Consider the following 25881-nt stretch of genomic DNA (forward strand, 5'->3'; position numbering starts at 1 on the left):
AGTGTTATTTCTGCCGCTAAATACACCTCATAAGTACTGTATTATTTTATCCCAGCATTTCCAAAACTCCAGTCTCATTTAAACAGGTAATTTTCTGATGATTGCTTCCCTTTAATGTGTTTATTTTAAACAAAATGTCACTGTAAGCCATCATCCTACACATTTAATCAACACAAATCCATAAATACATATATAATATTTAGATGCATATTCTTTATCCAATCTAACTTGGTCTCAAGTTAATGTGCCATAAAAAATGATAATGTATATAAAGCACACACACAAAATGCACATTTCTCTTTATTTATTCCAAGAAAAAAAGGCTAGAAACAAGTAAGCGGATCTGCCACCATATTTTACATTACAAACTGCATATTAGCTTGAATTATTTAAGGGAATGTGAGAAAAATGTCAAAAGGATTATACCACCATTCTGATAAACATATTCAAAGTAAGTGCATCAGCCTTATCAGCTGCAGGTTTATAAAATGTATACAGTCTGTACTGTAAAATCTGGTGAGATCCACTTTAAGTATTGTTTTTACAAATTAAAGTCCTGGTTAAAAGTAAACTTCTAAAAAGGAAGAGCATGAGAAACTTTATTGTGTGCGATTCTTCTAGCGGTCGGGAGAATGCATCACTTTTTATGATTATTTGGTCTTTATGACCATGCTTATGTGCTCATTGACAGTCAGTGTTGTCATAAGTAACTGTGTGGATGAAAAACAAGCCACCTCAACACATCAAGTTTTAGAGTAGCCATAAAGGGTCGGCCCATTCTTACAAATCACATCCACTGTATAGATCATAAATGAATCATTTCACTGTAAGGGTGCTTTCACACCGCATTTAGGCAGCTGTTCACTGGCTCCCATCGGGGCATACATCTGAACCCCCTGCAAAACGGGATTTGGACGTATGCGCCAACTATAGACCATAATGGAACCGGCATCATTTTCGGGCGTATAAGCCTACAGGACGGCGGACTCCCATACATAGTCACTACATCTGGGTGTCCACTTCCAGTAGGCGTATACGCCCAAAAACGATGCACAGCAGATCGCACATTTGCTCTGCCGACACCATTATAGTCTATGGCCCCATCGGTACATACGTTCTAATCCCATTTTGCAGGGGGTTCGGATACAAGCCCCAACGGGAGGCACTGAAAGGGTACTTAAATACAGTGTGAAAGCACCTTAAGAACTTGACATACTTCATCACTGGATAATTTTATAACGTATTATGGTGCTACCTGGTGTTGATAGCATAAAGAAACATGTGGATGCAGCTAATGAGTTGAGTGCTGATGGACACACATGCTCAGTCACTCTCCGTATAGTGAGTCTCTGGTCACAAAAGAACAGCCAATAGAAACAGCTTGCTTGGCAAAAAGTTACCTATATAGGTTGGTCAGCAGTGACCATAGACTCACTATGCAGCACTCTGCATGTAAGATGGACCTTCACATTGCTATATACTTTAATCACCAGTTGGCGCCACAATATCTGGGATAATAACTTTACTAGATGTTTTTAAAACCATGAAACTTGCAAATATTAAATTTTTATAGACAGTGATCCACTTTTTTTTTTTTCTTATTGTGGATGTGATAACGGTGGGCCAAACCCTTTTAAGGCTGCCAGATATACAGTGGTCTTTGTAAGAATGCTCATAGGCGAGTTGTCATTGTGTGGATCACGATTCATGTATATCTAGATATAAAGAAGGCAAGTTATGGACAGTGAGCCACATAATGTCCCCATATAACATCACTTAAGGTTCAACATCTATCTATAAAAGTAAAAGTTTTGGTTATTTTTTTTCTCTAATTTTTTTTATTAATTCTAAGCAGATTGGCAGAGGTCCAGGTCCTGAGACCCCTGCCACCTTTCAAGAGCACCAACTTCTCTGGCAGCTTTTGAGTGATTGTGGGGAGGGGGAGTGAGGTCTTGGGACTTAGACCAAAGATACCTGCTCAGAACTAAAGGGCCTAAAACATGAAAAAATTTTTCAAAAGTTTACTCTTTAAAATGGCATATTTGTAACACTTCTACTGCAAGGACCTTCATATGCCCCTTTTTGGAAGTTCTCTTTTAATATTGCATATCTGTTGTTATTTGCATGCACTAGTTAACCAGTAATACTACTAGATACCAGTACAGGCTTTAAAAAAGTGGCAGATTTTTTTTTTTCGGGGGGGGGGGGGGAATGTTCACTTCTATAGAAGCTTGAAGCCACCGTGCACCGCAAAGCTAATAGTTAAATTTCAAAATGCAATTCTCACAACGAGCAGCGTGTGCTGGCGGAGCAGTTATACAGAACTTGGTCAGCCTTTAGGGTTCATGTAAGAGAATTAGTAAGATTAATCAGTGACACTAGTTATATGGACTTGTAAAAATATGAAAATATGTTAAATAGTCAAATTCCATTCATTGCACTTCATTTTCCACCGAGTTAAACTCTTCTTTCTGTGATGGGTTGGTGTCATATTTTGCCTGTAGAGACCGCCCGATGTATCGCCAGTATTCTTTTCTAATGGTGTCCTTCTCTTTTGCCAGGATCTCACAGAGCTAAAAAGAAATAGCATCTTGTATTAAAAGAAATGCGTGGATTTTACATTGCACAATCCAATTTACAGCAAAATAAAACATTGCTTTATAAATGCTTCGTTGTTACTAGCTGGAGGAGATTAAATTTATTTCACTTGACAATAGTGAGTTTAGGAACGTCTCATGTACTCACTTAAAGTACCACTCCGGTGTTTTTGTATTATTTCACCACCAAAGTGGTATCACTAATGCATGTTCCCAGCCCGTAGTAATATACGCACCAGCCGCTGTCATCGGCACCACTCTGGTTGGTCTTCTGCAGCTTGTGACCTGCCGGATCGCTCCAGTGTTTGTTGGGCGAGCACGGAGTTACTACTCCATGTAAGTCTTTGAGAACCAGAACAAGGCTGTCATGGGCTTACATTAAGAGCGTGGACCATTACCTTTGACTTTTGGACAGTGTTTTTTTTTTTATTAAAAATCGGTGTTTGGCCATATTGAAAACGTATTTCATTCCACCTGGTCACAAGACGACATCCAGAATGCACTGAATAGAGTCACAAATTATATGAATGCCCTGCTGCTCTGATCAAGTCTATGATACAGATGAAGATAGCCACACTCTGTGTAGTACTAGGCTACCTTCAGTTAGCTACCTTCTCATAGGCTTGAGTGGAGCAGCAGGACACATACATGACCTGCTTCTCCATTGAATTATTACTAAAATGGTGGACAATTTCCCCGATCCAATAGTTATCACCTATGTAATGAATAGGTGACAACTATTGTCACGCTCTATATGTGCAATCAATGTCAGGCACTCGTGAATACTGTGGGCTCTGAAACTAACCCCTTCCACACGTAATGGGTACCAGCCATGTACTACAGCTCATACCCGCCTGTAACTGCAACAAAAGGTACTAGTGCCATTTTAACTCCTTAGGTACCATAGTCAATCTAAGATGGTATTGTGGGGTGCTGATGGATGGTCATGGCAGCTGGGGTGGGAGGGGGTCTAATGAAGTCTGCCATCTCTGTACTGCCATAAAGCAGGGCTGTGGAATCGGTATAAAATGGACCAACTAACAATATATAATAAATTGGTACAGTATTTTAATGCAGTATGTTCTGTAAAAGGTTTTCATAAGAATTTAGGAAAATTATGAAATGTCCTATAAATATCTGTTCTATTCCTGATCTAAGATCTCGGCTTTTAGTTGAGATTAATCTGTTCTCTAGCCTTAAAATAATTAGGTCAGATTTGAGGTCATCTATGAAGGAGGATCTGATGGAGGAGATATCATTTTTCAGAACAAAATTCATAGACTGCACAAATGTTGTTCAGTATGTTTTTGTCTAAAACGGTTTCTCCCCCACTTAATGCATAGTGTATTGCATATTTACAATTTAAGTTTGTGTTCTAAAGTTGTATTCCAATAAATATATTTTATGTTTTATCTCAATAGATTGATTATTGGTGATGAAAAGCCAGATGTCACCATTTTACTACAGAAAATGTATCACTTAAACATGAGCCATGTATGAGGGAGTCGGAGTCAGGGAAATTGAGGAGTCTGAGTCAGACGTTTGGCTTACCGACTCCACAGCCCTGCTATAAAGTCTGCCAGTTTTGCAGCGTATTGCATCAACGATCAAGTGATCGTAGATTTAAATCCCCCTGGGTAACTAAAAGAATAAATATTTAACCACCCTTTTTCCAATTCGGTAAGTTCTAAATATATATGGTATTGCTCATTTAAAACTAACATTTATCCTGCACAATCAATTACAGAAAAGTAACAAAATTATAGAATTGCTGTTGATTTTTTGCCAGAGTAAAGAGTACAAAAAACCCCCTCGAAAATAAAATATAATCTTCTGCCATTTTTAATCTGTCTTTTTAGGGCTGCACAACCTGCGGCCTGTGATACCCTTTTCTGTGCAGGCCTCAATCATCTGCATAGTGTCTGGTCACAAGACATGGAGAAGACCAGTGGCGTGTAACTCCGTATGGACTGGCAACTATGAATGGGGGGCTGAGTGGTCATTTCTGGGTCAGCCATAGTTTCTCAGAATGGATGAGTACTGACTCCTATAGCACAGAAAGGAGCAGATGAGGTGAAGAAGCGGCCATGCATGAGTGCTGTTATATATCTACTTCTATACTACTGCATAGTAAATCTGAACTAAGCCAAGCTAGGGTTAAGGTTTACACTTTTTCCAGAATTAAAACAAAATAGTACAAACCTCTAGTGCTTGTTTCAAGATTTCTTCTGTGTTGTCACATTTTTTCTCTAACATGTCATCATATAAATCTATTAGAAAGGCCACGAGCAGGGGAGAGCTGTGCGTTTGCTGCAAAGTCTGAATTTGCTCCAACAGGCTTGGATAATCCGACATGCCTCGATCTTGTAATATTCTAGAACAAACATATTGGTTGCAAGTAAGACTTCTGTAATAATGAAAATTACTTCTATACACCCCATCCACATCAGGCAGACCTCTCCGTGTACCCCTAACTATCACAAACATCTTACATTTCAGATAGACTTCTGCCAAACATACCTGTTATTTTCAGGGTCTTACTGTGTGTAGAATATGTGCAAAATTACTGGTCCACACTTTCACTTAACAAGTATGAGAATACCCTTTTATAGTAGGAATCATGTTTTTATACCCCTATTCTTTGCCTCAGTGTACCTGAGCCTCGTGACTGATTAATCCTACTGTCCCCCATGCAAGGGGGAGAGGGTCTATTCTTTGCACTATTGTACCTGAAATGCAAATAAAACCTCAAAAAAAAATGAAAAAAGGTGATAGTAAAATTGAATAATATTCCATTTGATACTTGCTTTTAGAAATCTAAAATTGAAGATTACAACATTTCACATTCTATAAACTGATAAATAGCAATATTATAGACATTACAAGCATTATCTAGGAGAAAAATCAATTTCCATTGCTATATACAATGGAACTGCTGAAGCCCTTGAAAAAGGATGAGCAAGATAATTGCAATTCTAATATAAAAGCTCATTAGAATTGCTTAGGGAAAACAACTGCAATTATACTACATATAATGCCACGGTCTTACCCTCGCAAATAGTTCCAAGCACTCTCATTATGAGGAGCAACCTTGATCATCGCTAGAGCATATCTGAGGGATAAAAGGAGATTACACTAAGTGTATCTGAAGAATCAATTTATATAATAATTCATAACAAACATTGTTAAAACCAATGAAAAAACATTTGAGATATATATTAATATATCAAAAATACTTAGCTATATTTTGATCTAACACATAAAAACCCTTCACGGGAGTTTGCAACTGAGGTTAGTTAAGTGCTCTGAGCGTGACAGAGCACTTCCCTAGCTCCAGCCTCCCGAGGTGGTTTCCCTGCCCAGCACCAAAATCTTTAGACTGATTGAAAGCTCAACGTCTACAGAGGCTGGTGCTGGCTGGGGAGACTTGTGGAGGCAGGGACTTCTTTACAACTCAATAATACACATTTAAGCAAGCAACTTTGTAAGATATCTGATCAGAGAAATCTGCTTTTTCTGTCAGGACTCATCATGCATTTTCAAAATTCTGAGGTAAAATCTGTATTCTGTGAAGACAGACTTTCCCATTACGGAGATAGAATCTTACTTATAGTAACTGCCATCTCCTATGACCTATGTAGACCAGAGTGGAGGAGAACTTACCTTAATTCCTCCTGCCATTTACATAGAATTTTATCAGTAACAGCCGCCATCTCCTATCTCAGTAATGGGACATTCTGTCTTCACTGAATACAGATTTTACCTGGGCACTGAGAAACCTGAAAGTGAAAGATCAGTCCAGGAGGAGAAAGAAGCAGATTTCTTTGATAAAATACACTGCTCAACAAAAATAAAGGGAACACTCAAATAACACATCCTAGATCTGAATGAATGAAATATTCTCATTGAATACTTTGTTCTGTACAAAGTTGAATGTGCGGACAACAAAATCACACAAAAATCAACAATGGAAATCCATTTTATTAACCAATGGAGGCCTGGATTTGGAGTCACCCCCAAAATTAAAGTGGAAAAACACACTACAGACTGATCCAACTTTGATATAATGTCCTTAAAACAAGTCAAAATGAGGCTCAGTATTGTGTGTGGCCTCCACGTGCCTGTATGACCTCCCTACAATGCCTGGGCATGCTCCTGATGTGATTGTGGATGGTCTCCTGTGGGATCTCCTCCCAGACCTGGACTAAAGCATCCGCCAACTCCTGGACAGTCTGTGGTGCAACGTGACGTTGGTGGATGGAGCGAGACATGATGTCCCAGATGTGCTCAATCGGATTCAGGTCTGGGGAACAGGCAGGCCAGTCCATAGCTTCAATGCCTTCATCTTGCAGGAACGGCTGACACACTCGAGCCACATGAGGGCTGGCATTGTCCTGCATTAGGAGGAACCCAGGGCCAACCGCACCAGCATATGGTCTCACAAGGGGTCTGAGGATCTCATCTCGGTACCTAATGGCAGTCAGGCTACCTCTGGCGAGCACATGGAGGGCTGTGCGGCCCTCCAAAGAAATGCCACCCCACACCATACCGGTCATGCTGAATGATGTTGCAGGCAGCAGATCGCTCTCCACGGCGTCTCCAGACTCTGTCACGTCTGTCACATGTGCTCAGTGTGGACCTGCTTTCATCTGTGAAGAGCACAGGGCGCCAGTGGCGACTTTGCCAATCCTGGTGTTCTGTGTCAAATGCCAAGCATCCTGCACAGTGTTGGGCTGTGAGCACAACCCCCATCTGTGGACGTCGGGCCCTCATACCACCCTCATGGAGTCTGTTTCTAACCGTTTGCGCAGACACATGCACATTTGTGGCCTGCTGGAGGTCATTTTGCAGGGCTCTGGCAGTGCTCCTCCTTGCACAAAAGCGGAGGTAGAGGTCCTGCTGCTGGGTTGTTGCCCTCCTATGGCCCCCTCCACGTCTCCTGGTAGCGCCTCTAGCCTCTGGACACTACGCTGACAGACACAGCAAACCTTCTTGCCACAGCTCGCATTTATGTGCCATCTTGAATGAGCTGCACTACCTGAGCAACTTCTGTGGGTTGTAGAGTCCGTCTCATGCTACCACGAGTGTGAAAGCACAACCAACATTCAAAAGTGACCAAAACAGCCAGAAAGCATTGGTACTATGATGTGGTCCCCAGCTGCAGAACCACTCCTTTATTGAGTGTGTCTTGATAATTGCCAATAATTTCCATCTATTGTCTATTCCATTTGCACAACAGCAAATTGATTGTCAATCAGTGTTGCTTCCCAAGTGGACAGTTTGATTTCACAGAAGTTTGATTTACGTGGAGTTATAGTCTGTTGTTTAAGTGTTCCCTTTATTTTTTTGAGCAGTGTATATTACAAAGTCTTGTCTTCTCGTGTACTATTGATTTATGAAATAAAAAAAAAACGATGGTTACACTTTAACCCACTCGCTACCTTTGACGTACTTGTATATCAAAAGTAGTGTTCCTACCTTTGATGCGGGCTCCCATGCTGAGCCCGCATCTTTCCCCATACTTGATGGCTGATTTATTCTCCATTCCTTGAAATGGCTGCCGATTGAGGAGCATGTTACCAATCCTTCAGCCTCCTCCAATTGAAAAACAGCTTTCCTGTGCAATAGTAGTAGGTTGATTGACAGGTATGATCACGTGCTCCTCCATTGGCCACGGAGGCTGGACTAACAATTCGGCTACAGAGGAGGACAACCTGTAATGACCTCAATACTTCTCTTTAAATTTAAGTGGAAGATCTTAATAGATCTATGAAAACCACAGGAGGGAGCGAAATAGACAAGAAATATGCAATAATAGTGACCTGTACCATACAGTGATCAATGACAGTCCCAAAGAATATTTTTTATGATATTGCCCACAGAATAGTGAACATCTAACAGTATTATGAAGTGCACAAATATTAATGCTATACAGCAGGGGCAATGATGGTGTGGTGAACAGTATAATCTACCTCTAATCTAATGGACAGTCCTACTAAAAGCTTTCATTTGCCATCTCTTGCAGAATACCACTATTTTGTTAATTTGTTACAGCATCAACATCCCGAAATATCTAGTTGTGCTTGTCTTTACCAATTAGCAGAAATGCTCCGAATTATAAAGAATTGTATGTATTTCTAGCAGCCAAAACAGGATAAAATCTCACTTACTGGACCTCTCTTTCTAGGATCTGGGGATTGCTATACCCAGATGTATTAGAAATAATAAAGTATCTTTGGTTCCACGCAGAGTTGTTTCGGAGATCTCTGGCCAACAACAGGTCAACAAACTGTAATTCACCATCCCATAAATTGAACTCCTAGAAAATGAAATATATGAAGAGTAAAACAATAAAGTCTTAATAAAGGTCAAAAAGACATGTGTTACCAAATATGCCTTGTAAATAAATAATATGGTAAAGTGTAGGTCCACAAGATGTGGTCGCTGGCCTAAATGAGCTAAAGGGTAATTGTTCAATAATACAGTACCTGAATGACCCACTGCCTGTGCTGCCAAGCATGATAGTTTTTGGAGTCCTGGTTTAAGATATCTGCAACAAAATCAAGTTCTTCAGATGGATCTTTAAGCAATTCAACCAGGACTCTTCTGTGGTGCCTAAAAGGTAAGAGTAACTTAAAATAATCCTTAATGTTTATAGACCGGATAAAGATCGATATATATAGATATTTATATATCTATATTTCCTCCCCTATCCACGAGCTGTGGTATGTACAGTCTATGCTCCTGCACAGGAAAAAAATAAAAATAAATAAAACATACAAATTGTGGAACTTATTTTAAAATCTATTGATTAAAATGTACTTTGTGGGACAACCCCTTAAAGAGTAATCGTCAATTTAATTTTTATTCCATAAATCAATAGCGCACATGAAAATAAGAAATTATGTAATATATCTTATAAGAGAAATCTGCTTCATTCTCAAGGACAGATTGTTACATCACTGAGAAAGGAGAGGGCAGTTGGTGCTCATGAAGTTCTATGTAGCAGGGGAGGAAGAGCTCAATCTAGCTCCTCACTACTCTCTCATCTAGAGAGTCCTATATGAGCAACAACTGTTGTCATCTATCATCTCAGTAATGCAATAGCTATCACTGAAAACAGACTTTAACCGTGAATTGAAAGTTTTGAAAAACAATCAGTTCAGGAGAAATTTTTCAGAGATTTTTCTGATAAGATATATTACAGAGTTTCTTGTTTTCATGTGTACTAATGATCTATGAAATTAAAACGACGGTTACTCTAAGTCTTTTTTTTTTCTTCCTCAACAACTTAAATTATCCAGTTATTTTAGACAGATTCATGACATGCAACTTTTACCAAATGTTGCATTTTTTTGGTGCATCTCGCTCCCCCTGGAATAAGGTTCCTTGAGGAGTTTCCAATCTTGCGCACTTTTGATGCTGAAAAATTGCATAGAACAAGGACAATAAAAAGCATTCCAAAATGCTTTGAAAAAATTGGCGCACAAAAACAGCGTATAGCACACAAAAATAGGAAAATTAGTTAAATAGGTTGCAAATGATGAATCGGGCCAATTGTGTATAAACTAGTACTTAATGCTTCTTTTAACCTATTGACCATATTCAGTAAATATGGCAATATCATATCTACTCTTACCAGACTTGGTAATTTTTTGGCTGGTCCTCAATTATTGCTGTTATATAGTTCATTTCTTCTTGTAGGTCTTTCTTAAGAGATTGCAAAAGTACTCTTCTGTAGTGCCTAAGATACAAACAGATTTAACTGTTACTACACAATAAAAAGGTAAAAAATAACGTGCTCCTCATTTACTCAGAAAAAGTGCTAAAAAAAAACACACCTTTTTGCACCAATTGCTGGATTTATTCGTAAGGATAGCAAAATTTATACAGGAGAACATGCATTAATGTATGGGTGAAATGTCTATGGTATAAGCAGAAGGAAGAACAACCTACAACCTATGTATTAAAATAGTCATTTCTACAGAAAGAAAGCACAAGAAACACTACTTTTACCGCTGCCTCCCACAATAAAGTATGAAGAGGCAGAGAATATTAGAAATCCTGGCCAACTGCTTTGGTATTCGGTCTTATTTAAAAAAAAAAAATATATAATCATGTGAGTTTTCCGCATTAAATGTGGACGATTTTACACATGCTCGTGTGAACTCAGCCTAAGGGTAAGTACACACAATGTCTCACCGCCTGCGGCCCAGACGCTGCAGAGAAGCAGCCTGCGGCTTTCGCTCATTATGCTAATGAGCAGAGGCTTTTTTTTTTACCCACATGTGGACTTTCCCCATAGAGGTTAGGTCTCTGGGAAAAGCCTGCATGCGGACCCGCAGGAGAAAGTGACATGCTGCGGTCTGGAAAGATGCGCCACATATCAGTTTCCACGGGTGTACGGAGACGCATAGTGGACATGGGATTTCTACAAATCCCATATCCACTATGCTGTAACATCTGGACGCTGCGGATTGGACGCAGCGCAAGTGCACTGTGTCCAATCAGTAGCAAATACTGATCGTGTGCACGTACCCTTAAGAACGGAAAGGACAATCAAAAGGCTGTGGCTCATGTCTGTGCTTTTCCCACAGACATTATTAAAGGGATCAGTTTTTCTGGAGCCTGGAAGCCTATCAAACGGCAAATAACTGCATGTTACTCACCACACTGTGTAGTTAGCAGCATTCAGCTCGATGGCATCACCTGTCAGCTTAAAAGCTCGCTCACTCCTCTCATCTCGCTGAAGAACAGCCCGGAAGTAGTCATAAACATCGCGGACTGGAGAGGTAAAGGACACATTATTAGCCCTGCACTGAAACAAGGCACAAAACCATTTATACACAACGCAAGAAAAAACACAGGACACTACAGCCCACCATAACCGCTTATACTAGATGTCTGGTCTCCAGGAAACAGCTGCACCGCCATAGATTGTGAGCAGGGCCCTCACTCCTCCTGTAACTGCGGATCTGTGTGTAACTCTTTACTGTACATGTCCCTGCTTAATTGTAAAGTGCTGCGGAACATGTTAGCACTAAATTAAGAACATTATTATTAGTAGAGAATGCACATGGGCTGGATTCATTGCTGAAGGGCTTTTCAGAGAGCCTCAGTCCATTGTCTGACGGCAGAACCTTCCACAATGTTATCATCTAACCCTCCATAGCTGCAGTCATCTATACCAGTGGGGGTCCCCTATAAACAACCCCAAGCAGTGGCAGCTGCCTGCCCATATAATGGCGTACTCACACTTATCACTATAGACGATCTGCACTACTGGGCTCGGGCCGTCGTCTTGCGGCACCGGTGTCACGTCTGCCCATTCCTTCCGATCCCTGCGGAGACAGCAGACATACATACATGGACGTATAGTGACAGAGCTTAAAGGGGCGCTCCACCTTAGCTGTAAAGTGGAGCCCTGAGTGCAGCCTTGGGGGCACGGAGCGCACACATCTAGGGGAGTCCAGGGAACGGTGGCTACCTGTAAGGGATGAAGCGCTCAAACAGCCGCTCGTAATCCAGCTCACAGCCGCCGGCTCTGTCCACCTCCTGAGGACACTCGTACTGCGCGACCCCCTCGTCCGGCGCTCCAGCCCTCTGGCCGGCGACCTCTCCATCCTCTTCTCCTGGGGACTGCATCCTCACCCGCCACTGAGAGCAAAGTGGAAGAGGAAGCTGCGCTATCAGCCTGAGCCCGGAGCAGCTGCGGCCGCCAGGGGGACAACCATGTTCCACTCTGGTCTGCTGCTGCTGGCGCCATTTTGTTGAAGACCTGAGAGCCCTCGTAGAGTGACTGGGATTTGTGACTGTTTCAGACCAGTGAGGCTCCTTGTCATTGTGAGCTAAAGTTTCCAACGCCATAACTATGTGCCAGCTACTAATAAAATCTGCCAATGTTTTTGTCACTGTCATTGTTACTGTATGAAAACCATCAAAAAGTAGGCTGCTAAATACTGATTGTCTCCACTATGTAACAGTTTTTATATATGGGGAGTATGCAAAAGGAAAGGGGAGTAGTTGCCACTAGCAACTAATCAGCATCCATTTCTCAGTGGCCCATAACTGGTTGCCGTAGATGACGCCACTTTCTTAGCACCAGCTTTGAAACATCTACTTATCTCAGTAATTAAAGAATAGCTGGTCTCCCACTTATTTCTGCCCCCTTTCCTAATAGGAATACCTACAAATCCACAACTCCCAGCTTTGGTTGCCACCCTTCACACCCGAAAATACACGTCACACATTGGGTTAAATTCTAGGCGCAATTCTGTGGATTTTCAGACAAATTGTGGCACACAAATGCCAAAACGCCAAGTATTTGTAAATAAAGTCTACCGGGGGGTAAGAAGGTGGCTTTGGTTTGGTAGGTGGTTGTGTAGATTATTAGTTAGATCAACCATATTTTTATTTTTTATGGCCAATATCCATGTTTCCCTTTTTCCTCCCCGTCTTCCCAGAGGCATGACTGTTTTATTTTTCTGTCCACATTGATATATGAGGGCATGTTTATGTGGGACAATTTGTACTTTTGAATGACACCATTCATTTTATTGGAAGATGGGAAAAAAATTCCAGCTGTGGTGAAATTTCAAAAAAAACTGCAATTCTGACATATATTTTTTTGAGAATTCTTTTTACAACGTACATTGTGTGATAAAAAGGACCTAGTCATATGATTCTCCTCATCGGTACCATTACAGTGATGTCAAACTTATCCGGATTTTTAATATTTTTAGTGGTGAAAAAAAATTCAGAAATGAAAAAAAAATGTTTTTTGTTTGATTGTGTCACCATTTTCCGAGATCCGTAACGTTTTCACTTTTAAGTCGATAGAGCTGTGTGATGGCTTATTTTTTGCAGGAGTTATGACATTTTTCTTGACAACATTTATGGATAGATATGACATTTTGATCACTTCTTTCTGCATTTTTTGCAGCAAACTTTGGTGTTCACTGATTGGGTTAATTATTTTTATATCACATATGTGTATTTTTTAGATTTTTTTATTATATTTATTTTAAATGGGGGAAAAAAGGAGGTGATTTGAACTTTTATGTTTTTTAAGGATTTTTTTCCCATAGTTTTTACTTTTCGCTGTTCCTGTTAGTCCCCTCACTTGTGCTAGATACACAAATACTACAGTATTACTGCATATAGTAAAAATCATGGTCTCATTTGAAGGCCGGCCACTGGGTGGGTTTCAAGGGAGCTCAGTGATGACAGGCACGGAGGTCTTCAACAGACCACCGGCTGTCATAGCAACCCATTGGTTCCCAATGACTTGGGGCTAAAAATAATTTTTTTGCAATTGGGTTTTATTAAAAGTTTGCTCCATTTTCCTTCTGTATCCTCTGCATTAGGGTTCGCTCACATCTGTGTATAAATACGCTGAGTGCAATGTGATAAAAGATAAAAAATGGCATTGCACTCGCACCAATGTTATTCAATGAGGCAATGTTCATCTGCAAGTTTTTCCTCAGCTAGAATTGGACTATGGCCGCGTATATCGGACAAGACTCGTCAATGCAAGTCCATGGGTGCGATATAAAAAAACGGACAGTGCAAAGACCATCCGTATGCCGTCCGATTTTTACACACACATCTCAAAGCAACCACAAAATTTCATCAGCCAAGTACAGGAAGTTCACAGCCAAAACCCTCAGAATTGATAGATAGATGTCCTGTAGATATGTAATTTCACAAGCCCCCTACATATAATAACCTGCACCCTTTAGTGCCTTTCATGTGGCACTAAAGGGTGTTTAGCCTTGTTTAACCTAATAAATAATTTAATTTTAATTTAGCAGCAGTAACTCCCGTCTTACGCTGCGCTCCGCGAAACTCGGCGGGTCTGGTGAGCGTTATCGTTACTGACATCACCGCTATTCAGAGCCGCTGGGTCTTGCAGAGCGCAGTACGGGAGTAACTGCTTCTAAAAGCCTATGGAGACTCAGAACGAGTCTCCAATAGGCTTTTAACAATGAAAAGGGGGAAAATTGGTGAACCAGGGAAAGTGTGGTGGAGTGTTTATTCTAAGGCTATGTGCCCACGATGCAGAAATGCTCCAGATTTTTTCCTGAGCGTTTCTGCATCTCCCTGGCAGAAAAAAACGCATGCGGATTTTACATGCGGATTGTACATGCATTTTTCCTGCCAGGAACAAGCGGATATGAAGCGTTCTTCACATGCATTTCCGCATGCGGGTTGTCAAGCGCTTTCCAAGCGATTTTAGCATCACTTGGAAAGTGCTTGACAACTTGGTCACACTATATAAATCCATGCAAACGGCATGGATTTATATAGTGTGACACCAAAGAATGGTAAAGAATAAAAAAATAAATCTATACTTACCTTCCGATGGCCCCCTCAGTCTTGCTTCGCTCTGTTCTGGCTGCCGGCAGACCGCGGTGGACTGAAGGACCTGCCGTCACATGACTATGACGTCAGCGCAGGTCCTTCAGTCCACCGCGATCTGCCGGCAATGGAGGACGAGCGCAGCAGGGGCCATCAGAAGGTAAATATAATATTTATTTTTTATTTTATTCTTTTTTTCACAGGTTCTATGTCCTGTCCTCCATACCCGGGTACCATCCGCACATTGAAACGCGTGGAATGCGCATCTACATATGCAGTGATGCGTAATCTATGCATTTCAATGTAAGTCAATGGCGGCGCAAAATAATTGGTAGTGCTGCGTTTTTTTCTGCAATGATAATCCGCAGCGGAAATTTCAGCAGCATGTGCACAGCACATGTGGATTGTAGCGCCGGCGTCCCGCCCTCTGCTAGGCAGGGACGCTGTTCCCCTCACCCCTCTGCTCCGAGCCCGGCGTCCTCCTCCCGCTCTGCTCTTAAAGGGGCCGCGCGCGCCGTCCTAAGGAGTCCCCGGCCAATGGCCGGAGGACTTCACCATATATAAGGCACCTCCTCCAAAATGGAGGTGCCCGAGCAATGTTGTTGCACTGTTCACTACTCTGCTTCAGCCCTCAGGTCCCGTTGCCTGTTACCTGCCAGAATCCTGCCAGTTTGCTGTCTGTTTCCTGCCTGACATTCCTCCTACCTGCTTGCTAGCCTGAGGCCCGCGGTCTGCCTTCCTACTCCTGTCAGTCTGTCTATGGACCAGCTTGCCCGCTCACCTGGGAGCGCACATCTGCTACCTGCCTGCTAGCCTACCTGGAGGCTCCGCCGTCACGTGCTGTGACCACCTGCCATTCAAGAGACTCCTGCCCGCTCACCTGGGAGCGCACACCTGCTACCTGCCTGCTAGCCTACCTGGAGGCTCCGCCGTCACGTGCTGTGACCACCTGCCATTCCAGAGACACCTGCCCGCTCACCTGGGAGCGCACACCTGTTACCTGCCTGCTAGCCTACCTGGAGGCTCCGCCGTCACGTGCTGTGACCACCTGCCATTCCAGAGACTCTCGCTTGCTCACCTGGGAGCACACATCTACCATCTGCCTGCTAGCCTACCTGGAGGCTCTGCCATCACAGGTCGTACCTACCCTTTACCCAGAGACTGCCCCGGTCACTTGCCGTGACCTCCTGCCCGTTCATCCAGAGACTGCCCCGGTCACTTACCGTGACCTCCTGCCCGTTCATCCAGAGACTGCCCCGGTCACTTGCCGTGACCTCCTGCCCGTTCATCCAGAGACTGCCCCGGTCACTTGCCGTGACCTCCTGCCCGTTCATCCAGAGACTGCCCCGGTCACTTGCCGTGACCTCCAGCCCGTTCACTCAGAGACTGTCCCGGTCACCTGCTGTGACTGCCTGCCCGTTTTCCCTGGTCGCCACCCGCTCCCTTACAAGGACCGCCCCCTTGTATAGTAGCTCAGAGGTTCCGCCTCCCAGACCCGTTACAGTTTGCTCGGGCCATGGAACCCGGTGGCATCCAAGCTCCCTCACTCTCGGACCTGTGTCATGAACTGTCCCGTCAGAGGTCCCAACAGGAGTCCATCCTGGGTCACCTGCGGAATGTCAATTCTCGCCTGGACACTCTGACTGCTCCACCAGCAACCACCGCCTGTGCCATGACTCGCAATCCGGCAGCTCCGCTGCCCACCAATACTATGGTATCCTACCCCGGACCCCGGCTTTCTGCACCTCCTCGCTTCGGAGGCGACTCCGCTCAGGCTCGGGGCTTTATAAATCAGTGCACCCTGCACTTTGAACTCCTGTCCCACCAGTTTAACTCCGACCGGGCCAAAATTGCTTTCATCATGTCCCATCTCACCGGGGAGGCCCTGGCCTGGCTAAATCCTCTATGGGAGAGAGGAGACCCCCTGGTGTCCGACTTGCCTGCCTTTCTCACGGCTTTCCGGAAAGTCTTCGACGAACCTGGACGGAAGACGTCATCCGCATCATCTCTGCTACGCCTCCGTCAGGGAAGTCTCACCGTGGGCCAATATGCCATACGGTTCCGTACCCTCGCCTCGGAGCTGGCCTGGGATAACGACGCTCTGGTATCTGTCTTCTGGGAGGGTCTGTCCGGCCGTATTAAAGATGAACTCGCCGGTCGAGATATTCCTACCACTCTCGATGACCTAATAACTCTTGCCACCCGGATTGACCTACGGTTCCAGGAGCGTGCCAAAGAAGTCACCCGTGAGAGGAGGTTTCCACGTCTAGCTCCTACTTTTCAGAAACCCGTCACTCCCTCCGTTTCTCCCCAGGTACACTCTCCTGAGCCTATGCAGGTCGACCAGACCAAGATGGTCAAAACCCGTCAGGACTTACGCCGTGCCGAGGGGAGCTGCTTCTACTGTGGCAGTAAGGAGCACCGGATCCGTACCTGCCCGGAGAGGTCGGGAAACGCCTGTGTCTAGGTTCGCTCAGAGAGGTCGACCTAGACAAGAATAAATCCTCTCCATCTCTGCTGCTGTCAGTCTCAATTATCTGCGGGGAGAATCGTTATTTCGAACTAGCCCAACTTGATTCTGGAGCGGCCGGGAATCTTATTTCACAGTCCCTGGTAGAAAAATACCGCATTCCCACCAAACCTCTGGCTATACCATTATCTGTCGCTGCTGTGGATGGGGGCCTCTTACCACATCCCATCCAACTCATCACCGAATCCATAACTCTGCAGGTGGGAATGCTGCATTCTGAGAGCATCTCTTTTCATGTTCTGCCTGGACTCTCTCACGCCCTCTTACTAGGTCTACCTTGGCTCCAGAGACATGCACCCGTGCTTGAATGGCAGACCGGAGAAGTCCTTCGCTGGGGACAGGACTGTCATAAGACTTGTTTGGTTCCTGTTCATCCCGCCCGTCCTTCTCCTACCCCAACTAATCTACCTGAACTTCCGATTCCCTATTGGTCATTTGCTGATGTCTTTAATAAAAAGGAGGCAGAGACATTACCCCCTCATAGACCATACGACTGTCCTATCGACCTGTTACCCGGTACTACGCCTCCCCGTGGGCGTATTTACCCATTGTCCGCTGCTGAGACCCGGTCGATGTCCGAATATATTGAGGAGAATTTGGCCAGGGGATTCATCCGGAAATCTACCTCCCCGGCGGGAGCAGGCTTCTTTTTCGTAAAAAAGAAGGACGGCTCTCTCCGTCCCTGTATAGACTATAGAGGCCTTAACCAGATCACGGTGAAGAATAAGTATCCCCTTCCGCTCATTCCAGAATTATTTGATCGTCTGAGGGGGGCTAGAATCTTCACCAAACTGGACCTCCGTGGGGCGTACAACCTGGTCCGTATCCGTCAAGGGGATGAATGGAAGACTGCATTCAACACCCGGGATGGCCACTATGAATATCTGGTAATGCCCTTTGGTCTCTGTAATGCTCCTGCCGTCTTTCAAGAGTTGGTCAATGACATCTTCCGGGACCTTCTCTACTCCTGCGTAGTGGTGTACCTGGACGACATCTTGGTCTTCTCTCCGGATCTCCAGACTCACCGGAGAGACGTTCGTCAGGTCCTGCTCAGGCTCAGGCAGAATCACCTCTTCGCTAAATATGAGAAGTACCTCTTTGAGCAGACCTCGCTTCCGTTTTTGGGCTACATTATTTCTCAGACCGGCCTACGAATGGATCCAGAGAAACTGTCTGCCATCGAGAAATGGCCCCGACCGGAGGGGTTGAAGGCCATTCAGCGGTTCCTGGGCTTCGCCAACTACTACCGCCTCTTCATACCGCACTTCTCTTCCCGGACTGCCCCAATTTCCGCGCTCACCCGTAAGGGCACTAATCCCAGAGAGTGGCCGCCCGAAGCAGAGGAGGCCTTTCTTTCCTTAAAACAGGCCTTCTCTTCCGCCCCGGTGCTGCATCGCCCAGATGGCAACAAGCAGTTCTTCCTGGAGGTTGACGCCTCCTCCTCTGGAGCCGGAGCGGTACTTATCCAAAAATCATCTTCCGGGAGAATGGTAACTTGTGGCTTCTTCTCCAAACTCTTCTCCTCTTCTGAGCCCAACTATTCCATAGGAGATCGAGAGTTATTGGCCATCAAGCTGGCATTGGAGGAGTGGCGTTACCTGCTCGAAGGGGCTCTTCACCCGGTAATAATTTACACTGACCACAAGAACTTGGCTTACCTCCAGCATGCCCAGAGACTTAACCCGCGCCAAGCTCGGTGGTCCTTGTTTTTTGCTCGCTTTGATTTTATTCTTCATTTTCGCCCGGCTGACAAAAACATCAAGGCGGACGCCTTGTCCCGATCCTTTCTGGTGTCTGATCTCGAGGAAGAGCCGAAACACATCATCGATCCCGCCAGAGTAATGCAGGTGGCTCCCGTGAGTCTAAATCGTCTCCCTCCCGGTAAGACGTTCGTATCAGTACCTGATCGGGAGAAGATCCTACACTGGGGTCACTCGTCTAAGCTAGCTGGCCACGCCGGTCTGAAAAAGACCCTCCAGCTTATTACCCGGCACTACTGGTGGCCTACCCTGCACAAGGACGTAATTGACTTTGTTTCTGCCTGTGTGTCCTGCGCCTGCAACAAGGTTCCGAGACATCTGCCAGCCGGTCGCCTCCTTCCGCTCCCAGTACCTGCTGCCCCCTGGCAGCATATAGCAATGGACTTTATAACTGATCTCCCCGTCTCTGCCGGTTGTACGGTCATTTGGGTGGTCGCTGACCGCTTTTCCAAGATGGCTCATTTCGTTCCCCTGCCAGGCCTCCCGTCTGCACCCGAGTTGGCTAAAGACTTTATCCGCCACATCTTCCGTCTTCATGGCCTGCCCCTCCACATCGTGTCGGATCGTGGGGTACAGTTCACCTCACGCTTCTGGAGAGCCACTTGTAAACTGCTGGACGTCACCCTGGACTTCTCCTCCGCTTACCACCCACAGTCTAATGGTCAAGTGGAGCGGATCAATCAGAACCTGACCAGTTACCTCCGGCACTTCGTTAATGCCCACCATTCAGACTGGGTGGATCTCCTGCCATGGGCCGAATTTTCTTACAACAATCACGAGAGCGAATCTTCCTCCAAATCCCCGTTTTTTGTTGTCTTCGGTCAGCATCCTCGGATCCCATTTCCCGTCTCCACCTCGGTGGACAATCCGGCTGCGGAATCTCTTGTTAACAAATTTTCCTCCATATGGGAGAGTGCCCGGTCCGCACTCCTTCTGTCTTCCGAGCGTATGAAAAGACATACTGACAAAAAACGTCTGGATCCTCCTCAATTCCGTCCAGGGGATAAGGTCTGGCTCTCGTCCAAGTATGTCCGGCTCAAGATTCCTTCCTATAAGTTAGGGCCTCAGTTCATCGGTCCTCTGGAGGTCATCAGTCAGATCAACCCGGTGGCCTATAAATTGAAACTCCCGGCCAACTTGCGGATCCCTAACTCCTTCCATGTATCTCTCCTGAAACCTGTGGTACTTAACTCTTTTTCCAAGTCTACAGGTACGCCTCCTGCTCCGGTTTCCGCTGAAAACGAATTTGAGGTAGAGAACATTCTGGCCACCAAAAGGGTAAGAGGGAGGACCTTTTTTCTAGTAGATTGGAAGGGGTTTGGTCCTGAAGAGAGAACGTGGGAGCCCCGGGAGAACATCCATGCCCCTCTCATCCTAGCTAAATTTCTCTCTGGCCTAAAAAAGGGGGGGCCTAAAGGGGGGGGTACTGTAGCGCCGGCGTCCCTGCCCTCTGCTAGGCAGGGACGCTGTTCCCCTCACCCCTCTGCTCCGAGCCCGGCGTCCTCCTCCCGCTCTGCTGGCAGCGCGCGCTCCTTCCTGGCCACCGTGCTTAGGGCGCGCGCGCGCGCGCTCCCTCCCTCTTAAAGGGGCCGCGCGCGCCGTCCTAAGGAGTCCCCGGCCAATGGCCGGAGGACTTCACCATATATAAGGCACCTCCTCCAAAATGGAGGTGCCCGAGCAATGTTGTTGCACTGTTCACTACTCTGCTTCAGCCCTCAGGTCCCGTTGCCAGTTACCTGCCAGTTACCTGCCAGAATCCTGCCAGTTTGCTGTCTGTTTCCTGCCTGACATTCCTCCTACCTGCTTGCTAGCCTGAGGTCCGACGGTCTGCCTTCCTACTCCTGTCAGTCTGTCTATGGACCAGCTTGCCCGCTCACCTGGGAGCGCACATCTGCTACCTGCCTGCTAGCCTACCTGGAGGCTCCGCCGTCACGTGCTGTGACCACCTGCCATTCCAGAGACTCCTGCCCGCTCACTTGGGAGCGCACACCTGCTACCTGCCTGCTAGCCTACCTGGAGGCTCCGCCGTCACGTGCTGTGACCACCTGCCATTCCAGAGACTCCTGCCCGCTCACCTGGGAGCGCACACCTGTTACCTGCCTGCTAGCCTACCTGGAGGCTCCGCCGTCACGTGCTGTGACCACCTGCCATTCCAGAGACTCTCGCTTGCTCACCTGGGAGCACACATCTACCATCTGCCTGCTAGCCTACCTGGAGGCTCTGCCATCACAGGTCGTACCTACCCTTTACCCAGAGACTGCCCCGGTCACTTGCCGTGACCTCCTGCCAGTTCATCCAGAGACTGCCCCGGTCACTTACCGTGACCTCCTGCCCGTTCATCCAGAGACTGCCCCGGTCACTTGCCGTGACCTCCTGCCCGTTCATCCAGAGACTGCCCCGGTCACTTGCCGTGACCTCCTGCCCGTTCATCCAGAGACTGCCCCGGTCACTTGCCGTGACCTCCTGCCCGTTCATCCAGAGACTGCCCCGGTCACTTGCCGTGACCTCCTGCCCTTTCATCCAGAGACTGCCCCGGTCACTTGCCGTGACCTCCTGCCCGTTCATCCAGAGACTGCCCCGGTCACTTGCCGTGACCTCCAGCCCGTTCACTCAGAGACTGTCCCGGTCACCTGCTGTGACTGCCTGCCCGTCTTCCCTGGTCGCCACCCGCTCCCTTACAAGGACCGCCCCCTTGTATAGTAGCTCAGAGGTTCCGCCTCCCAGACCCGTTACATGGATTATCATTGGGGAACATGGCAGGCCATCTACCATGCGTTTTTTAAGCGTTTCTGCAGCGTTTTTGCCGCTGCGGAAATGCTTAAAAAACGCATCGTGGGCACACAGCCTAATAAAGTATTATTTGATGTGTGTGTATTTTTTTTTTATCACTGGGTTAGTAACTGGGGCGTCTGATAATCAGCTCTCCATTACTAACACCAGGGCTTGATGGCAGCTGTGTTTTTGGACAATTCACAGCTGACATCAAGCCCAACTACCATTACCCCAATTGCCAACACACCAGGGCAATCAGGAAGAGCCAAGGCGAAGCATGCTCTACTCCTGCGGCAGCTGCGGGTTGGTATTTTTACCTTTGGGAAGGGCACAATAACCAGGGACCTTCCCTGCCTGATAATATCAGCTCACAGCTGTTTGCTTTACCTTTGCTGGTTATCAAAAATAGTGGGGGTGGACCACACGTAGTTTTTTTTTAAATTCTTTATTAGGTTAAACAAGGCTAAACACCCTTTAGTGCCACATGAAAGGCACTAAAGGTTGCAAGTTTATTATATGTAGGGTGCTTGTGAAATTATATATCTGTAGGATATCTATTCTATCATCTATCTTTTTATATATTTATATAATATCTATTTATTATATATTATATATCTAATATCTTTTTGTAATCTATCTGTTTATATAAGATTGCTTTATATTATTTATGACAATTAGATTTAATTTACATAGAGTATTATTATAGTAGGTAAAAGATGATGTTAAAAAACACATAGCATACGTATTGCCTACACATGTCATACGCATGTCATACGGATGCTAGGAGAGGAAAAGAATGCACACTCACATGACATACGGAATGACATACGCCTGACACTCGCTAACTTTTCTGGCAGAGAATCTGAGCGATTTTATATAAGCAGATGTGAGCGAACCCTAACACTGTCTATTAGAATCTGTCAGTGAGCTCCCTTTAAAAAAGCCCTTTAACCCCTTTCCAACTGAGAAATTTTCTGTTTTTGCCTTAACCTTTTTATTTTTCTGTCAGAGATAGCAGCATTTAAGGGTTAGGCCTCATTCAAATGTAAGTACGCAAAAAAACAATCTGAGTTTCATTAGTGTTTTTTATCAGAATTTCATCAGTTTGGTCAGTGTGTGAGTTTTTACCATACAAGTTTGGTCAGAGTTTCATTGTTTTTCTCAGATTTAAAAAATATAAATGAAAATGGAGGATTCTCAACAGTCTTACATTAAACAGTATGTGAAAAGCAGGCACATGGATGGCATCTGAGTGCTGTCCGATTTTTTTAATGGACCCATAGACTTTAATTGGCAGAGACTCAGATCAAAATTAGTCTCAGTGATTTGTGCAGATCACACAGTCTGTAAGAATACACGGACATGTGTGCAGCTCCATAGAAAAGCACAGAAATAACTCGTATGAGAAAAAACTGACAAGTGCCTATTTCATGGAGGTCTGTCTGAATCCCTGAAGGACGCTCTGGCTCTGCATGATGCCCCTTGTTCTTTGGCGGAGGCCATAAATCAGGCTGTAGAGATGGACTGCAGAATTTGTGAGAGGCATGGTGGGCAGCGGGATGCCTTGTATACTTCCCCAGAGCATGCCCATTTACCCACAGACAAGCCAATGGAGGTTGGAGCTGCCAGTTTTCATGCCATGGAGAAGAAATGTAGACAGGATCTTGGACTCTGTTTCTACTGTGGTCTCGCAAGACATTTTTTGAAGGACTGTTCAACTCACCCTCAAGCAAGCAAGCCATCGGGAAAATGTACTAGTCTGGATGATAGTCGAGGAGGTCACCCAGACTTGTGTAGCACCCTGAGGATTCGGCTGCTACAGGGGTATTGCACCTCAACCCAGAGGTGTGATATTCCACTCCCGGGTAAGGAAGGAGTGTGGAACTGAGCTCGGTAGGCTGCATGCACTACACACATCCCATTTCCGAGGAGCAGACCGACGGTACTCCCACTTAGAAATGTGCAGGTACGACCGAGTCTGTTCCTGGCTGGAGTGGGAGGGGGGTGGTACATCCCAAGTAGTGTAGGGGCAGATAGGGGGAGCAGCCTGGGTAAAGATAGGAGCTCATTGGGTGCTGGTCACCTGAGCTCACACATAGAGGGTGTATATAAGGTGGGCACCAACTAAGAACAGGGTCAGTTGCAGAGAGAAAGTCAGCGAGCTGAGGAGAAAAGACCCAGAGTGAGAGAGGAGAAAGAGAGACCCAGAGGGGGAAACAGAAGAAGAGGACTCTAAGACCCCAAACTAAATCCCCGGGTGAAGAGTCGGCACAGGGTACCGGAACCCAAGCTGGTGGGGGCAAAAACACACCCCAGCCAGAGACCGGAGGCCGTGGGCAGCGTTTGCCACGGCCACCCACCACATCCACCACGAAGGCATACCACGTGGAGGGTCAGGGAACCCAAGGCCAAGGGTCTCCCAACAGAAGGCCCGAGGGAGCTGGACCTGGGTGGATCAATAGTGGGGACGGCCAGAGAAAGGACAGAAGGAGAGCTCAGGGTCACGCTCCGGACTTATTTGGGGGTTGGCTGGATCCAGAACCTGGTGGACGCAGCACGGCTCGGGAGGTCACTCGAAGCTGGAGTGACCGGAACATCAGCAGTGAGTAAACATCCTAAACTGCATAACCCGACTCTGTCTCTGATTGCCGTCTACACTGCATCACCACAACTCCCATCCTCTGCACCTGATCCCCCTGAGGCTATACCCCTCCCGTTGGGGGTTATACTACCAAAGCTGCACACATACCAACAGCCTCAGCGGACCCTGCTGCAGCGGCGGCCTTTTGACCGCAAATCAACGGGTGGCGTAGTCGACACAAAGAACTCTAATAACATCTGTAGGACTGCCACACACTGAGCTTGACACCCTGGGCACGGACCGGGTCACAGCCACTCGGAGACTACAACCCCCATCTGATCCGGCTCCGGGTATCCCTAACAACATGGCCCAGGGGGCGCGTCAACTTTGGCGTAGTCGGCAGGATTACGTGCCCGCAACACCCGGGTACTGCGTGCCTGAAGAAAAGAACGAGTTTACCTCAAAAAGAAGTCTCCTGCCGGTTCCGGAGGGTCCCCGCCATCGGACCCCATCACCAGTCGATTCCCGCCGGTTGTCCGCCATTAACAGCGTTTTCCCGCCATCTGCAGAGTTTCCCGCCACTGGGAAGCGATTCCCGCCATTTCCAAAGGTTTCCCGCCTTGGAAGAGCGGACGCCATTATGGGCGTGCCAGAGGGTGGTGAGAGGCCGCCTCCCATCGTGGGCCAGGACCGAAAATGGCGCCAAAAGTGGAAACCGCCCCCACCAACAGAGACTGTGATGCTAGAGGTGTCTGTCAGCGTGAAAGAACTCCCCCTGGAGCTGACAGTCACCAAGTGGCCCCGGGACCGCCCTCGAAGTGGGAGGAGACGAAAGGAGAGAACAAAGATGGGTGCCGCCTGGAGCAGTCTAGAGCAAGCGCACCCGGAGGCAAGAAGCCTGGAGAAGAATATCGGAGGAGCTTACCCGGAGATGGCGAGAAAGCAGAGCAGCACCGGCCCGTTGGCCAGGAGCCTGCTAGAAACCGAGGAGGGAGAGCAGAGCAGCACCGGCCCGCTGGCCAGGAGCCTGCTGGAAGAAGAGCAGAGCAGCACCGACCCGTTGGTCAGGAGCCTGCTGGAAACCACGACCCCACTAGGCCTAGTGGAGGTCCTCGCACAGCTCCCCCGAGACCGGGAGTGTGCACAGACTGCCCTGGAGGGCCTCGCACGGAGGATGGCCCGGGTACAGCGAGAGACATTGGCGGAGTGGAGCCGAGAGATGGCCCAGCAAACCAAGACCCGGAGCACGCCAGCCAAGATGAGGAGACAGACCGCCTCTGA

The 25881-nt window shown here is 46.4% G+C and overlaps 1 protein-coding gene across 1 annotated transcript; it reads right to left on the reverse strand.

The window, feature by feature from the left end:
• Positions 1-289: 289 nt before the first annotated feature.
• FNTA (farnesyltransferase, CAAX box, subunit alpha) lies at positions 290-12313 on the reverse strand. The gene is made up of 9 exons (XM_073636990.1): positions 12085-12313; positions 11853-11938; positions 11267-11381; positions 10237-10341; positions 9086-9212; positions 8768-8916; positions 5647-5709; positions 4800-4971; positions 290-2573 (listed from the first exon to the last, which is right to left on the reverse strand). Exons 1-9 carry the CDS (start codon positions 12240-12242, stop codon positions 2433-2435), a joined length of 1116 nt encoding a protein of 371 aa, XP_073493091.1. The 5' UTR covers positions 12243-12313; the 3' UTR covers positions 290-2432.
• Positions 12314-25881: the final 13568 nt, after the last annotated feature.

This window comes from Phyllobates terribilis, unplaced genomic scaffold, assembly GCF_046119375.1.
Source record: "Phyllobates terribilis strain yellow unplaced genomic scaffold, ASM4611937v1 Scaffold_1__5_contigs__length_1240528914, whole genome shotgun sequence".
NCBI lineage: Eukaryota > Metazoa > Chordata > Amphibia > Anura > Dendrobatidae > Phyllobates > Phyllobates terribilis.

Coding starts and splice junctions, on each gene's coding strand:
- FNTA (XM_073636990.1), bottom strand. CDS start 12,242: ATGCAGTCCCCAGGAGAAGAGGATGGAGAGGTCGCCGGCCAGAGGGCT. Junction 11,382..11,852: donor GATCGTCTATAGTGATAAGT/GTGAGTACGCCA, acceptor TTACCTCTCCAG/TCCGCGATGTTTATGACTAC. Junction 10,342..11,266: donor GCTGCTAACTACACAGTGTG/GTGAGTAACATG, acceptor TTTGTATCTTAG/GCACTACAGAAGAGTACTTT.